The sequence below is a fragment of the Salvelinus alpinus genome, chromosome 19, assembly GCF_045679555.1.
Source record: "Salvelinus alpinus chromosome 19, SLU_Salpinus.1, whole genome shotgun sequence".
Classification (NCBI taxonomy): Eukaryota; Metazoa; Chordata; class Actinopteri; order Salmoniformes; family Salmonidae; genus Salvelinus; species Salvelinus alpinus.
The window spans coordinates 7,438,470-7,456,106 of NC_092104.1; the positions used below are offsets into that span (position 1 = coordinate 7,438,470).

Genomic DNA, 17,637 nt, shown 5'->3' on the forward strand with positions numbered 1-17,637 from the left:
AGGACTGGTACCTACCTAGTACACTGATGCAGAAAGACTGGTACCTACCTGGTACACTGATGTAGAAGGACTGGTACCTACCTAGTACACTGATGTAGAAGGACTGGTACCTACCTAGTACACTGATGCAGAAAGACTGGTACCTACCTGGTACACTGATGAAGAAGGACTGGTACCTACCTACCTGGTACACTGATGTAGAAGGACTGGTACCTACCTGGTACACTGATGTAGAAGGACTGGTACCTACCTACCTGGTACACTGATGTAGAAGGACTGGTACCTACCTAGTACACTGATGCAGAAAGACTGGTACCTACCTGGTACACTGATGTAGAAGGACTGGTACCTACCTAGTACACTGATGTAGAAGGACTGGTACCTACCTACCTGGTACACTGATGTAGAAGGACTGGTACCTACCTGGTACACTGATGTAGAAGGACTGGTACCTACCTAGTACACTGATGTAGAAAGGACTGGTACCTACCTGGTACACTGATGTAGAAGGACGGGTACCTACCTAGTACACTGATGTAGAAAGACTGATCGATCAGTTTGTTGCCCTCTGGATCCACTAGGTTGAACTTGAAGGAGACACTCCCTCCTTTCTCATGACTGTACTCCAAAAGACCTGCAACACACACACACACACACACACACACACACACACACACACACACACACACACACACACACACACACACACACACACACACACACACACACACACACACACACACACACACACACACACACACACACACACACACACACACACACACACACACACAAATTTGCATGGATGATTGAACATCTCATTTGATATGTAATATAAATAAATACTTTTACTTAAGGGTTTATTTTAACAGGTATTGTAGGCATGCATTGCTCTGTCACTGTTAAAGAGGCGGACGAGACAGATTGACAGTTAAGTACACGGAGAGAAAGTCACAGAAGGAAAAAAGTATGAGAGAGAGAAATAAAGGAGGGATAGAAGAAGAAAGGAGGGAGGGAGAGAAGAAGAAAAGAGGGAGGGAGAGAAGAGAAGAAGAAGACATTTAAGGTAACGGCTGAGGTTGAGGTGAATTTACGGGACGAAGGCGGAGACTTTCACTTCGTTCCAAGTCAGAGTGAAAGTGAGAGAGAGTATAAATACACCTGAACAACCTGCCTGATACACACCACTATCAGCAGCATCACCTGGCAGCGTCCTCACTCTCTCTCACAGCTTCACACACCTGAACGACCTGCCTGAACGACACCACTCTCAGCAGCAACATGACATCTCAAGTGGCAACACTTCTCTTCGTCGCGACAGTGTGCTTGGGCTATGCATCAGGTAATAGACACACACACACACACACACACACACACACACACACACACACACACACACACACACACACACACACACACACACACACACACACACACACACACACACACACAGGGAGAGAGAGAAGTATTCCGTTCTGTGATTGATTTCGAAACTGGCGCTAGACTTGGGAATCTAGAAATAGAGCCTGGTCTGTGTCTGACTAGGATACTACTATGTTGGCTTCCTCCCAGACGAATTCAGTGTGAAATCGATCTTAAACACTTCAGAGGTCATTGGCTTAAACTACATGACCTCGTTGAGGAAGTGCAGCTCTTCTGAGATAGCTTATATCTGTAAAAGGGTTTTACCCAGATCTATTAAACATGTGTATTGGTCTTTAATGAGTTTTCTGGTAAAATATGTTGTTTCTCATCAGCGAGGGTCACTCATATTGATCTTCGTCTCTCTCTCTCTCTCTCTCTCTCTCTCTCTCTCTCTCTCTCTCTCTCTCTCAGTATTCTCTGAGGTACCCATGGACTGCTGTCTCCTCACCACCGAGACACGTTTCCCTCGCCACTTCAAGATGGTCTCCTACCTCCTGCAGACCACAGAAAAAGGCTGTAACATTGATGCCACTGTGTGAGTGTCTTCCTCTTTAAGACAAATTACTTCTCTTCCACCTGATACTCAGGCTGAATAAAATTTAATTTTTTATAAACATGATACAACAGACGTTATAACCATACAAGAACACGATTCCAAGTGTAGTACAATCCCTAGGTTTAGAAACCACATTACATACAGTTAAGGCAAGTTTCCGGTGTTGTCTTACACTCCTAAGCAGTTTGGAGGCCTGCCAGATTCTGCTCCCCATCAGCGGCTCACCGATCTCCTTACGTGGTCCCTTGAGCACTTTTTGGCAACCACTTAGTCTGGTATCACTCTGAACCTTAACGATTGTCAACATCCGATCTGTTCCCTCCAGGTTCATCACTAAGACAGGGTTGAGACTGTGTACGCCCCATCCCACAAAGAGCAAGTGGGTGGCAGACTACATCAAACGTCTGGAGCGAAACATCTCCCTCCGGATAGCTGATACACCTCAGCAGTAAATGAGGTAAGCATTTACTATACCAACGAGAGAAATAGGTACAAAACCTTTCAAGATGGATTTATTCCTGAGTGTTTTTCTACGTCAGACTTTATTATTTGCTTTTTGTTCTTGTCTCTTTCCCCTAGTCCCCTTTCCCCTATTTTGGCTAAATTCTATAGTTGTTTTAATGTTCTGCAGTGTTTTCATTCACAGCTCTCCCCTTTAACCTGCTCTGTAGGACTCCAAATCCTGTTTGTTAAGAGTTCTTGTCCTTTGTGCCTGTCTTCCACACAGGATGAAAACAGCAGAGTGAAACCAGAAGAGGAATGAAGGAGAGGAGTGAAGGAGAGGAGTGGAGGAAGTTATTCGATGAGGACCACCGAAGACGATACACAAATATCATCTTCGGCCACATTCATTTCAACCTTTTTTAAACCCAGAATTTCACCAGATACTGTAGTAGACTATTTGTGAGCAGTACATGATGTAAATGCATAGCACAGCAAAAAAATAAATACATCAAAGTGGATTGAAAAATGTGATATTTATGTAGTAAAATGTGTATATATGGTTTGGTGGTTTTTGATTGTGATGAGTAACTGAAATATGGACCACACAATTGATAGATTTTCCCAAAGCCCGATGTGTATGTCCACATTTGTAATGTATTTTTGGTGCTATTGACATTTTAAGATTATTATTATTATTATTTTTTAAATGTGTCTGTGAATGCTAGCTCTCATGAAAAAGGACAAATTACTATTTCAATAAAAGATCAAGTAAATAACTTTTGCCTTATCTGAGCCATGAATCTTCCAAAATGGTTTGAAATGCTCCGAGTAACTGACCAGAGCTGATAAGACCTATTTAATAATTTACACTAACATGGTCCAGTATGCATAATAAAGTTGATGGCAGTTTTGGAGCAGTGGCTTCTTCCTTGCTGAGCGGCCTTTCAGGTTATGTCGATATAGGACTCGTTGTACAGTGGATATAGATACTTTTGTACCTGTTTCCTCCAGCATCTTCACAAGATCCTTTGCTGTTGTTCTTGGATTGATTTGCACTTTTCACACAAATGTAAGTTCATCTCTAGGAGACAGAACGCGTCTCCTTCCTGAGCGGTATGACGGCTGCGTGGTCCCATGGTGTTTATACTTGCGTACTATTGTTTGTACAGATGAACGTGGTACCTTCAGGCATTTGGAAATTGCTCCCAATGGTGAACCAGACTTGTGGAGGTCTACCATTGTTTTTCTGAGGTCTTGGCTGATTTCTTTTGATTTTCCCATGATGTCAGGCAAAGAAGCACTGAGTTTGAAGGTAGGCCTTGAAATACATCCACAGGTACACCTCCAATTGACTCAAATGATGTCAATTAGCCTATCAGAAGCTTCTAAAGCCATGACATCATTTTCTGGAATTTTCCAAGCTGTTTAAAGGCACAGTCAACTTAGTGTATGTAAACTTCTGACCCACTGGAATTGTGATGTGGTGAATTATAAGTGAAATAATCTGTCTGTAAACAATTGTTGGAAATATTACTTGTCATGCACAAAGTAGATGTCCTAACCGACTTGCCAAAACTATAGTTTGTTGACAAGACATTTGTGTAGTGGTTGAAAAACGAGTGTTAATGACTCCAACCTAAGTGTACGTAAACTTCCGTGCCAGTATATATATCAATATATACTGTATATACCCACAGTGCCTTGCAAAAGTATTCATACCCCTTGGAGTTTTTTCCTATTTTGTTGCATTACAACCTGTAATTTAAATAGATTTTTATTTAGATTTCATGTAATGGACAAACACAAAATAGTCCAAATTGGTGAAGTGAAATGAAAAAAGAACCCTACTCTGAATGATCGGCTATGAAACGCCAACTGACATTTACTCCTGAGGTGCTGACCTCAGTCATTTTGACCTCGGGCCAGCCTGCCACTCTGTACCTCCTGGACTCTGAACTGGTTTTGACCGTTTGCCTGTCCACGACCATTCTCTTGCCTGCCCTTTTGGATTATAATAAATATCAAAGACTCAAACCATCTGCCTCCCGTGTCTGCATCTGGGACTCGCCTTGTGCATCTTTGTAAATCACCTTGATTTAGCACCTGTGTGTTTTATCAGTTTCTTTATGAAAATATTTAGCGAACTCCATGACCGTAGCTAAAGCAAGGGGCTATAGCAGCACAGAAGTAGACGACTACAAATGCTTGCTGGGCCGGGCATGCCTTGAGCTCGTGAAGTGAGCGCTATTGGAGCAAAATTGTAGCGGAAGAGAAAGCCGGCACTCCAACCTTTGGGAATCTCACGCCGCACTCCAGTCAAATTGGGCATGCTCCACTCCAGCTCCTCTCCAGCTCCGCTCACATACTCTGATTGGAAGACAAGGTCCAAGGTCCCTCCCCCACTGCGTTTAGAGAAGGAGACAAGGAGAGAGGACGCAAGGGATCGCATAAAGATACATTGATATAGAGCCAATGACCCAGACACTGTGCAGTTCCCTTATGCTCAATCACTCCCCATATGATATATGCCCTACATATGCTGTACCTAGATTCATGACCCGACACTTGTCTGGGGATGTGCCAAATTCTCCTGTCGATAGAGCCACTGGTTTATCTGATCCTGTATGAGAACAAAAGAGCCTGGAGTCTGGGGAATTACCCAAATCCGTTTTAGAGAAACCACTTCCACTTCTAAGAAACGTCTCTATGAAAACACAACTAACTCTGTGGAGTAAATTGCGGTTTTATTACCTTTTAATAATACTTACTGTAAATCCTGCAACACGCCGCTAATGAGCAAATATTTGTGCTTATTTCTCTCGATATTGAGAGGAACGTCAAATTTCAAAGTGTTTAAGGTTAAGTTCAGGCACTAACTCTGAATTTTAAAGGTTAAGTTTAGGCATTAACTCAGAATAGTTAAGGTTAGGCATTAACTAAGAATGGTTAAGGTTAGGCATTAACTCAGAATGGTTAAGGTTAAGCATTAACTCAGAATGGTTAAGGTAAGAGTTAAGGTTTGGGAGAGGCTTAAAACAAACATCTCAAAAACAACTTTCTATTGCTGGATTCAAACTTGAAACCTTTGTAATCAGAAGCAGATGCTTACACCCATCCACGTCCACAATGCCTTAGGAAACCGAAACCTACTAGAAGGTAACAGCATTCAGTTGACCTTATTTCCCACATAATCTCCCAACGTCTTCAGACACGGATCGACGTCGAATACTGACTGGTGTCACTGGTGACCTGGCTGAGAATACTATATTATTTTTTTGATCAGTTTTGGTGCAGCAACACTTTTTTTGTGGGAACTTATTGTTAGTTGACAGTTTGAGCATCTACAAATCATCTAAAAAAAGTGGTACTCAGTGTTGGAAGAGAAGGAAATAGGCTAAGCCTCACATACAGGTTACTAAAGACAGTAGGTTACTAAACACAGTAGGCAACTAAAGACAGTAGGTTACTAAACACAGTAGGCAACTAAAGACAGTAGGTTACTAAAGACAGTAGGTTACTGAAGGCAGTAGGTTACTGAAAGGCAGTAGGTTACTAAAGACAGTAGGTTACTAAAGGCAGTAAGTTACCATAGACAGTAGATTACTAAAGGCGGTAGGTTACAAAAGACAGTAAGTTACTAAAGAGAGCAGGGTACTAAAGACAGATAGTTACTAAAGACAGATGGTTTCTAAAGACAGAAAGGTTACTAAAGACAGTAGGTTAGTAAAGACAGAAGGTTACTGAAGGCAGTAGATTACTAAAGACAGTAGGTTACTAAAGACAGTAGGTTACTAAAGACAGTAGGTTACTAAAGGCAGTAGGTTACTGAAGGCAGTAGGTTACTGAAGGCAGTAGGTTACTAAAGACAGTAGGTTACCAAAGACAGAATGTTACTAAACACAGAAGGTTACTAAAGACAGAAGGTTACTAAAATATAAGGTTACCAAAGACAGTAAGTTAGTAAAGACAAAAGATTACTAAAACATAATATTACTAAAGACAGTAGGTTACTAAAGAGAGTAGGTTACTAAAGACAGTAGGTTACTAAAGACAGTAGGTTACTAAAGATAGTAGGTTACTAAAGACAGTAGGTTACTAAAGATAGTAGGTTACTAAAGACAGTAGGTTACTAAAGACAGTAGGTTACTAAAGACAGTAAAATCAAATCAAATCAAAGTTATTTATATAGCCCTTCTTACATCAGCTGATATCCCAAAGTGCTATACAGAAACCCAGCCTAAAACCCCAAACAGCAAGCAATGCAGGTGTAGAAGCACAGTTTGCTAGGAGAAACTCTCTAGAAAGACCAAAACCTAGGAAGAAACCCAGAGAGGAACCAGAATATGAGGGGTGGCCAGTCCTCTTCTGGCTGTGCCAGATGGAGATTATAACAGAACATGGCCAAGATGTTCAAATGTTCATAAATGACCAGCATGGTCAAATAATAATAATCACAGTAGTTGTCCAGGGTGCAACAAGTCAGCACCTCAGGAGTAAATGTCAGTTGGCTTTTCATAGCCGATCATTAAGAGTATCTCTACCGCTCCTGCTGTCTCTAGAGAGATGAAAACAGCAGGTCTGGGACAGGTAGCACGTCCGGTGAACAGGTCAGGGTTCCATAGCCGCAGGCAGAACAGTTGAAACTGGAGCAGCAGCACGGCCAGGTGGACTGGGGACAGCAAGGAGTCCTCATGCCAGGTAGTCCTGAGGCATGGTCCTAGGGCTCAGGTCCCCCGAGAGAGAGAAAGAAAGAGAGAAAGAAAGAATTAGAGAGAGCATACTTAAATTCACACAGGACACCGGATAAGACAGGAGAAGTACTCCAGATATAACAGACTGACCCTAGCCCCCCGACACATAAACTACTGCAGCATAAATACTGGAGGCTGAGACAGGAGTGGTCAGGAGACACTGTGGCCCCATCCGATGAAACCGCCGGACAGGGCCAAACAGGCAGGATATAACCCCACCCACTTTGTCAAAGCACAGCCCCCACACCACTAGAGGGATATCTTCAACCACCAACTTACCATCCTGAGACAAGGCCGAGTATAGCCCACAAAGATCTCCGCCACGGCACAACCCAAGGGGGGGCGCCAACCCAGACAGGAAGATCACGTCAGTGACTCAACCCACTCAAGTGACGCACCCCTCCTAGGGACGGCATGGAAGAGCACCAGTAAGCCAGTGACTCAGCCCCTGTAATAGGGTTGGAGGCAGAGAATCCCAGTGGAGAGAGGGGAACCGGCCAGGCAGAGACAGCAAGGGTGGTTCGTTGCTCCAGAGCCTTTCCGTTCACCTTCACACTCCTGGGCCAGACTACACTCAATCATATGACCTACTGAAGGTTGAGACCGAGTCTACGTCTCTCACATGGGTAGGCAGACCATTCCATAAAAATGGAGCTCTATAGGAGAAAGCCCTGCCTCCAGCTGTTTGCTTAGAAATTCTATGGACAATTAGGAGGCCTGCGTCTTGTGACCATAGCGTACGTGTAGGTATGTACGGCAGGACCAAATCGCAAAGATAGGTAGGAGCAAGCCCATGTATTGCTTTGTAGGTTAGCAGTAAAACCTTGAAATCAGCCCTTGCCTTAACAGGAAGCCAGTGTAGGGAGGCTACTAGTCAGGATAGTAGCAGCCGTATTGAGCACTAACTGAAGTTTATTTAGTGCTTTATACGGGTAGCCGGAAAGTAGAGCATTGCAGTAGTCTAACCTAGAAGTAACAAAAGCATGGATACATTTTTCTGCATTATTTTTGGACAGAAAGTTTCTGATTTTTGCAATGTTACGTAGATAGAAAAAAGCTGTCCTTGAAACAGTCTTGATATGTTCGTCAAAAGAGAGATCAGGGTCCAGAGTAACGCCGAGGTCCTTCACAGTTTTATTTGAGACGACTGTACAACCATCAAGATTAATTGTCAGATTCAACAGAAGACCTCTTTGTTTCTTGGGACCTAGAACAAGTATCTCTGTTTTGTCCGAGTTTAACAGTAGAACGTTTGCAGCCATCCACTTCCTTATGTCTGAAACACAGTCTTCTAGCTAGGGCAGTTTTGGGGCTTCACCATGTTTCATTGAAATGTACAGCTGTGTGTCATCCGCATAGCAGTGAAAGTTAACATTATGTTTCCGAATGACATCCCCAAGAGGTAAAATATATAGTGAAAACAATAGTGGTCCTAAAACGGAAACTTGAGGAACACCAAAATGTACAGTTGATTTGTCAGTCTACAAACCATTCACAGAGACAAACTGACAAACTAAACCAAGCCAGAACTTGTCCGTGTTGACCAATTTGGGTTTCCAATCTCTCCAAAAGAATGTGGTGATCGATGGTATCAAAAGCAGCACTAAGGTCTAGGAGCACGAGGACAGATGCAGAGCCTCGGTCTGACGCCATTAAAAGGTAATTTACCACCTTCACAAGTGCAGTCTCAGTGCTATGATGGGGTCTAAAACCAGACTGAAGCATTTCGTATACATTGTTTGCCTTCAGGAAGGCAGTGAGTTGCTGTGCAACAGCTTTTTCATTTTTTTTTGAGAGGAATGGAAGATTCGATATAGGCAAATAGTTTTTTATATTTTCTGGGTCAAGGTTTGGCTTTTTCAAGAGAGACTTTATTACTGCCACTTTTAGTGAGTTTGGTACACATCCGGCGGATAGAGAGCTGTTTATTATGTTCAACATAGGAGGGCCAAGCACAGGAAGCAGCTCTTTCAGTAGTTTAGTTGGAATAGGGTCCAGTATGCAGCTTGAAGGTTTAGAGGCCATGATTATTTTCATCATTGTGTCAAGAGATATAGTACTAAAACACTTGAGTGTCTCTAGAGTTGTGCAGACTCAGGACAACTGAGCTTTGGAGGAATACGCAGATTTAAAGAGGAGTCCATAATTTGCTTTCTAATGATCCTGATCTTTTCCTCAAAGAAGTTCATGAATTTATTACCGCTGTTGTGAAAGCCATCCTCTCTTGGGGAATGCTGCTTTTTAGTTAGCTTTGCAACAGTATCAAAAATAAATTTCCTCAATTAAGTTGGAAAAATAGGATGATCGAGCAGCAGTGAGGTCTCTTCGATACTGCACGGTACTGTCTTTCCAAGCTAGTCGGAAGACTTCCAGTTTGGTGTGGCGCCATTTCCGCCATTACTAAAGACAGTAGGTTACTAAAGGCAGTAGGTTACTAAAGGCAGTAGGTTACTAAAGAGAGCAGGTTACTAAAGACAGATGGTTCCTAAAGACAGTAGGTTACTAAAGACAGTAGGTTACTGGATGTGTAAAGCAATCCATTATTACTAGCCTGGATAACAAGGTAGGTTGCACAGGATCTGTAAAACAATACCTTATTACCAGCCTGGCTAAAACGGCGAATGAAAAACCTCAATGGTGTCTGTTCCTCCTGCCTGAGGTCAAGCTTTTCCACAACTTAAGGGCTTTAATAGAGAACGCTCCTCTCCCCTCATTCGTCCTGCATCTACTGTAGGTACATTAAGCAGATCGGCTCCTTGGTCTTGTATCTAGGTACATTAAACAGACCGTCTCCTTGGTCCTGCATCTACTGTAGGTACATTAAGCAGATCGGCTCCTTGGTCTTGCATCTAGGTACATTAAACAGACCGTCTCCTTGGTCCTGCATCTACTGTAGGTACATTAAACAGACTGACTCCTTGGTCCAGCATCTACTGTAGGTACATTAAACAGACCGGCTCCTTTGTCCTGTATCTAGGTACATTAAACAGACTGACTCCTTGGTCCTGCATCTACTGTAGGTACATTAAACAGACTGACTCCTTGGTCCTGCATCTACTGTAGGTACATTAAACAGACTGACTCCTTGGTCCAGCATCTACTGTAGGTACATTAAACAGACCGGCTCCTTTGTCCTGTATCTAGGTACATTAAACAGACTGACTCCTTGGTCCTGCATCTACTGTAGGTACATTAAACAGACTGACTCCTTGGTCCTGCATCTACTGTAGGTACATTAAACAGACAGGCTCCTTGGTCCTGCATCTACTGTAGGTACATTAAACAGACCGGCTCCTTTGTCCTGTATCTAGGTACATTAAGTAGACCGACTCCTTGGTCCTGTATCTACTGTAGGTACATTAAACAGACTGACTCCTTGGTCCTGCATCTACTGTAGGTACATTAAACAGACCGGCTCCTTTGTCCTGTATCTAGGTACATTAAGTAGACCGACTCCTTGGTCCTGTATCTAATGTAGGTACATTAAACAGACTGACTCCTTGGTCCTGCATCTACTGTAGGTACATTAAACAGACCGGCTCCTTTGTCCTGTATCTAGGTACATTAAACAGACCGGCTCCTTGGTCCAGCATCTACTGTAGGTACATTAAACAGACCGGCTCCTTTGTCCTGTATCTAGGTACATTAAACAGACCGGCTCCTTTGTCCTGTATCTAGGTACATTAAACAGACCGGCTCCTTTGTCCTGTATCTAGGTACATTAAACAGGCCGACTCCTTGGTCCTGCATCTACTGTAGGTACATTAAACATACCGGCTCCTTTGTCCTGTATCTAGGTACATTAAACAGACCGGCTCCTTTGTCCTGTATCTAGGTACATTAAACAGACCGACTCCTTGGGATTGGAGAACCCTGACTGGGTTGTATGAAATGTGCCTGTCTGGATAGGCCATGCAGTGCCTTAAAAGTAATGTGTAAGATCTTAACATCAGATTGATGCTTTACAGGCAGTTAATGTAGTGCAGAGAAGTTCTCCTAACTACCAATATAAATTCTCCCTGTAAATTTCCTTTGTTGTTACAACGCAACAAGCAGCCTGGTCTCAGAAAAAAAACTATAAAACCTCCAAGATGTACGATCAGTTTACATCATCTAATTCGTATGATATTGTACGACCAGGTAAGACGTATAATACTATACGTCCTCTAGTTCGTGTTATATTGTACGGCTGCTATTATATTCATAATGTAACCTAACGTAAGGTAATGGATTATACTAAATGGAGAGGCACAGATTTACATACCAAATCTTGGGAATTGCCCTGAAGCTAGATTGCACACACGCAAGAACACACACACACACACACACACACACACACACACACACACACACACACACACACACACACACACACACACACACACACACACACACACACACACACACACACACACACACACACACACACACACACGTGGGTGTGTGACTAAAAGTGAAACTTAGTCGTGTCTATAAACACAGAGTAACAGAGAGGTTCTCATCACAGAGCAGCGATAGTCTTATCCCACAGCAGAGCTTAACATCAGGGGAAGACAGACAGACAGAGGAAACCTTTACAGAGAATCACAAACAGACATAATCTACATTTCACACATTTCTCTTCTGTTCTCTGGAAGACATCTTCACTCAGTGTTAGTCCAGACACCTCCGTTCAGCTCAGGTTATCAGTGACCTATCATGGGGTCTACCATGGACAGTGCCAAGATCCTCTTCTCTGTTCTGTTCCTCTACGTCTGCTACCAGGGTAAGTCCTCTGTATTCCTGGACAGGTTGGTTACTTTATCATCATGGGATGCAAATATGTATTTTTTATGCTGTTCATTACTGGAAGACAAGGTACACAGATAAACTAATACACACAGGCACACACACACACACACACACACACACACACACACACACACACACACACACACACACACACACACACACACACACACACACACACACACACACACACACACACACACACACACACACACAGTGGAGTAAAGTACTTAAGTAAAAATACTTTAAAGTATTACTTAAATAGTTTTTGGGGAATCTGTACTTTAATTTTGATAACTTTTATTTTTAATTCACTACATTCCTAAAGAAATAATGTACTTTTTACTCCATACATTTACCATGACACCCAAAAGTATCATTTTGAATGCTTAGCAGGACAGGAAAAAGAAGACCCATGCTCATCCCTACTGTCTCTGATCTGACAGACTCACTAAACACACATATTTTGTTTGTAGACGATGTTGGAGTGTACCCCCTTGCTATCTGTACATTTAAAAAACAAGAAAATTGTGCCGTTTGGTTTTCTTAATAAAAGGAATTTTAAAAGATTTATACTTTTACTTTTGAAACTTAAGTATATTTTAGCAATTACATTTATTTTTGATACTTAAGTATATTTAAAAACAAAATACTTTTACTCAAGTATAATTTTACTGGGTGACTTTAACTTTTACTTGAGTCATTTTCTATTAAGGTATGTTTACTTTTACTCAAGTATGACAATTGGGTACTTTTTCCATCACTGCACACACACACACACACACACACACACACACACACACACACACACACACACACACACACACACACACACACACACACACACACACACACACACACACACACACACACACACACACACACACACACACACACACACACACACACTAGAAAATGCTTCCATGGGGGAATCCCCAGGCAGACAGCATCCATCATTACCTAGTGTCATATCATTAACTAGTGTCACATCATAACTAGTGTCATATCATTAGCTAGTGTCACATCATAACTAGTGTCATATCATTAACTAGTGTCATATCATTAACTAGTGTCATATCATTAACTAGTGTCATATCATAAACATATGATAAGAAATCTATCCCTCTGCTTCCTGTCTCTTTATCTCTCTCTTTCCATCTTTATCCATTTCTCTCTCTCTCTCCCTCTATGTGTGTGTGTGTGCGTGTGCCTGTGTGTGTGTGTGTGTGTGCGTGTGCCTGTGTGTGTGTGTGTGCTGCACTTGACTCTAAGGCCCTTCCATAGAAACATCCACATTTGGGACTGAAATAGGAAGGATAAAACATTGGACAGTGTCAATGACCCTGTTTCCTACTAGTATACTACATCAATCCTGAGATACTCAAGCCATAACTAATCATGGTCACAGCGAAGGGAGTTTACATTTAAAATGTAGGCTAAAACAATTCAAAACTAGTATTTCATATTTCAGTTGTGAGATAGCCAAATCTCTCCCACAAGGACATACTGTAATATGTGTGACATGTTCACCTCCGGTTCTCTCCCTCCTTTCTGTTTCCTGTTCCTCCCTCTGCCACACGTTGTTCTTTTGACTCTGTGTTCTGTGTCCTATCCCCCCATCTGTCTCCTATCCCCTTCGGTCTCCTATCTCCTAATCTGTCTCCTATCCCCTCATCTGTCTCCTTTCCAACAATCTGTATATTTTCCCCCATCTGTCTCCTATCCCTCCATCGGTCTCCTATCCCTCCATCTGTCTCCTATCCCTCCATCTGTCTCCTATCCCTCCATCGGTCTCCTATCCCAATTCTGTGTCCTATCCCTCATCTGTCTCCTATCGCCTAATCTGTCTCCTATCCCTCCATCTGTTTCCTTATTTCTCCATCACTAATTCTCTATAACTTCTCTCCTCTCTCAGTGACTCAGGGCCAGATGGTGATGGACTGCTGTCTGGAGGTCAATAAAAAAGAGATCCCACCACGCATTGTCACGGGTTACCAGCCTCAGGTTAGGGGTCAAGGCTGCTCCATTGACGCCATGGTGTGAGTATCCTATTGACTGAGAGACCGGAGGTTCAGGTATTCGCTTAAAGACTTAGGTCGCGTTCCAGGCTGACCACATTGCAGTCAACTGACAGGTTTCACAATGCCGGGACAAGTCTTTAACATATCAGCTAGACTCATCAGATGATACAGCAATCTGATATCAGTCAATGACATGGCATGTAACCACACAGAGCGACTGTCATGTGGTCGTCCTGGAATGCCACCAGTGTCCAATCCTAACTCTTCCTGGAGATCAGAGAGGATTGGATTGGCCTAAAGCAGTGTGGCGAAAACTCCAACTGACAGTATGTTTGTATATAGATGACGGTATGGTTGTATATAGATGATGGTCTGTACTGATGTAGTGCTTGTATTGTGTTACAGCTTCCTCACCAAAAAGGGACGTAAACTGTGTGCCCCTACTGGCCCTGCCTGGGTTACTAACCTGATGAAACACATGGACAAGCTGATCAAGATGTGCCACAACACCAACTTCAAGGTATGCTGCTCTCACTTGTCACAATGTCTACATTGTGACAAGTACAGCATTTACAGTGATACAGTGATACGGCCTCTGCGGAAGTCAAGGAATTTATACCTCTTGCGTTTCGCCGAGCAGCGCAGAGCTGTGGTGAATGAAGTTGTCAAGGAAGTGAGTTTGTGTTTATACAGTACCTCCCGCCCCCACCTACTGTCAACCAATCGTGGTCAACGCGGAGCTATTGGGAGCCTTCTGCATTATTGCAGAATTTGAGAGACGCACGGCGAAGGGGATTCAGAGCTAAATTTGGCCTCTGCGCGCCTCCTGAAGCTGCGCAATTGCATCACACCGTCTATAGGGAGCCTCTGACCACATATTCAGATCAAGTGTAAATGGTCTCTTAGACTCCATCATTTAGCAACATGTTGCGTTACTCTTACGTTGTGTAATTGTCCTGAAGACTAAGGGCTGGATTTAATCCGTATCGTGGACGATCTGTCAAAATGTTTAAAAGTCATTTCTGATTGAGCCGACACATGCAACGTTTACAGTGAACGCGGTCTCCAGACACGTTGTCTAGCGTTAACCAGGATCTTCCGCAATACTTCTGCGATTCGGATTAAATCCAGCCCGAACGTTCACAAACTCCAACTGATCTAACACTGTCTGTGTGTATCTGTGTGTTTGCAGGGTAAACACTGTAAGAAGATGAAGCCCAAGCATTCCTAAAGTCCTAATTGGACCCCCTCCTTCCACCCTCACCACCACCTCCACCACCTCCACCCCCCTTCTCCTGGTCCATAGAACAATGAAAGGACATTCCAAGTGTGGAGGGGGGGGGGGGGTGACAATAAATAATGAATGGAAAAATGTGATTCTTCTTACCACTAGTGCACTTTTTCAGTTTCCTTCCATCTTCAGTTTTTATCCAGCATGCTATGTTGTTTCCTTCCGTCTTCAGTTTTTACTTATTGAGACCATGTTGTTTCTTCTGTCAGTTTTTACCCAGCATGCCATGTTGTTTCTTCTGTCAGTTTTTACCCAGTAGACCATGTTGTTTCCGTCTGTCTTCAGTTTTTACCCAGTAGACCATGTTGTTTCCTTCTGTCAGTTTTTACCCAGTAGACCATGTTTCTTCTGTCAGTTTTTACCCAGTAGACCATGTTGTTTCTTCTGTCTTCAGTTTTTACCCAGCATGCCATGTTGTTTCTTCTGTCTTCAGTTTTTACCCAGTAGACCATGTTGTTTCTTCTGTCAGTTTTTACCCAGTAGACCATGTTGTTTCCTTCTGTCAGTTTTTACCCAGTAGACCATGTTGTTTCCTTCTGTCAGTTTTTACCCAGTAGACCATGTTGTTTCCTTCTGTCAGTTTTTACCCAGTAGACCATGTTGTTTCCGTCTGTCTTCAGTTTTTACCCAGTAGACCATGTTTCTTCTGTCAGTTTTTACCCAGTAGACCATGTTGTTTCTTCTGTCAGTTTTTACCCAGTAGACCATGTTGTTTCTTCTGTCAGTTTTTACCCAGTAGACCATGTTGTTTCCTTCTGTCTTCAGTTTTTACCCAGTAGACCATGTTGTTTCCTTCCGTTTTCAGTTTTTACCCAGCAGACCATGTTGTTTCCTTCTGTCAGTTTTTACCCAGTAGACCATGTTGTTTCCTTCTGTCTTCAGTTTTTACCCAGTAGACCATGTTGTTTCCTTCTGTCTTCAGTTTTTACCCAGTAGACCATGTTGTTTCCTTCTGTCTTCAGTTTTTACCCAGTAGACCATGTTGTTTCCTTCTGTCTTCAGTTTATACCCAGCATGCCATGTTGTTTCTTCTGTCAGTTTTTACCCAGCATGCCATGTTGTTTCTCAGTGGCACATTCATGTACTAAATCTTTTTTTTTATGTAACAAAATGATAAATAACATTCCAGAAAGAGTAAATTAGCTTTGACCCCACATGGGAACCGTAAAGCTACAGTCTGGGATTTGAAAAGTAATTAAACTATTTTATTAACATGTATTTAATCAGGGGAGCCCCATTGAGACCAGGGACTCATTTTCAATGTTGCCTTTAGATCACAAAGCTATAACACTGTGTTTAGCTAGCTGATATGTGAAATACCTATCCAGGCATGGTAAGGTTTCAGCAACGCCTGGGCTGAGGAGAGTGCCCTATAGCTTTAAGGTCATAAGTCAGGGGTTAAAGGTCAGGGTTCAAACACCCATCTTTAAATTAAACTCAGAGACAATCATAAATGTGCTACCTTTTTGTGAACTTTGCATTTAATAAATGAATATATATTTGTCATTGATCTTTTTAATAATGACTGTCAAATCAAGATTTTGAGTGAACTTGAATTCCTTTTTGAATTAAATGAGACCTTTAATGACTAAACTCAAAAAGGTAAAATATTGTAGTTAATTGATACCTTGCTGTTGTCTATTTTGAAGGATACAAATGTGAGTACACATGAAACAGTGAGTAGATGAAATTAAAGGAACCGTAAAGTGACTGGTCCATTTATGGGTTTTACATTTATAAAATGTGTTGTGGTCCCTAGCTACTGTTATTGATGCAGGTTTAGTGTGCATCCTAATTGGCACACAATGGGCCCTATGGGTTATGGTTAAAAGAAGTGCACTATTGAGTTTGAGTTTGTTTTTGATTCAGACATTGATTTGAGAGTCCAAATAGAAGTCCCTAGAACAAACAAAAAATACATCTTTATCTACACTTGTTAAAAATTGCTGCATATTTTTTTACGACTAGGGGCTATTTCCATAAGCCTATTCCAACCCTATTCCACAAAGGCATTTGGGGTGGGGTGTTTGTTATAGCAATAGAGAGAGAGAGCGAGAGTAGGCGAGAAAAATACATCTGAAATGAAAACTACAGTGAAAGCTAAAGCCTTACCAAAATAGAGGCCACAGCCAAACAAAAGAAGAAGTTCTAGCAAACAAGAGCAGAGCTCAGCCACCTTGTGATTAGAAATCTGTGAACTGAGAGAACTAAGAATACTGGAACACACACACTAAATGGGAACTGGGCCAAACTGTAAGAGTATTGCTTCATACCTCATTTTAACACAAACTTGAATTCATTGCAACATTTTTTCCCATAGAACCACATGTTTTTCCATAGAACTCCAGGCTATGACATCTG

At 42.3% G+C, this 17,637-nt stretch overlaps 1 protein-coding gene across 1 annotated transcript; it reads left to right on the top strand.

The window, feature by feature from the left end:
* The first annotated feature begins 11,678 nt into the window (after window positions 1-11,678).
* On the top strand, window positions 11,679-16,782 carry LOC139544940 (C-C motif chemokine 20-like). Its single transcript, XM_071352164.1, has 4 exons — window positions 11,679-11,941; window positions 13,880-14,003; window positions 14,391-14,505; window positions 15,178-16,782. Exons 1-4 carry the CDS (start codon window positions 11,875-11,877, stop codon window positions 15,214-15,216), a joined length of 345 nt encoding a protein of 114 aa, XP_071208265.1. The 5' UTR covers window positions 11,679-11,874; the 3' UTR covers window positions 15,217-16,782.
* Window positions 16,783-17,637: the final 855 nt, after the last annotated feature.

Coding starts and splice junctions, on each gene's coding strand:
- LOC139544940 (XM_071352164.1), top strand. CDS start 11,875: ATGGGGTCTACCATGGACAGTGCCAAGATCCTCTTCTCTGTTCTGTTC. Junction 11,942..13,879: donor CCTCTACGTCTGCTACCAGG/GTAAGTCCTCTG, acceptor CTCCTCTCTCAG/TGACTCAGGGCCAGATGGTG. Junction 14,506..15,177: donor GCCACAACACCAACTTCAAG/GTATGCTGCTCT, acceptor GTGTGTTTGCAG/GGTAAACACTGTAAGAAGAT.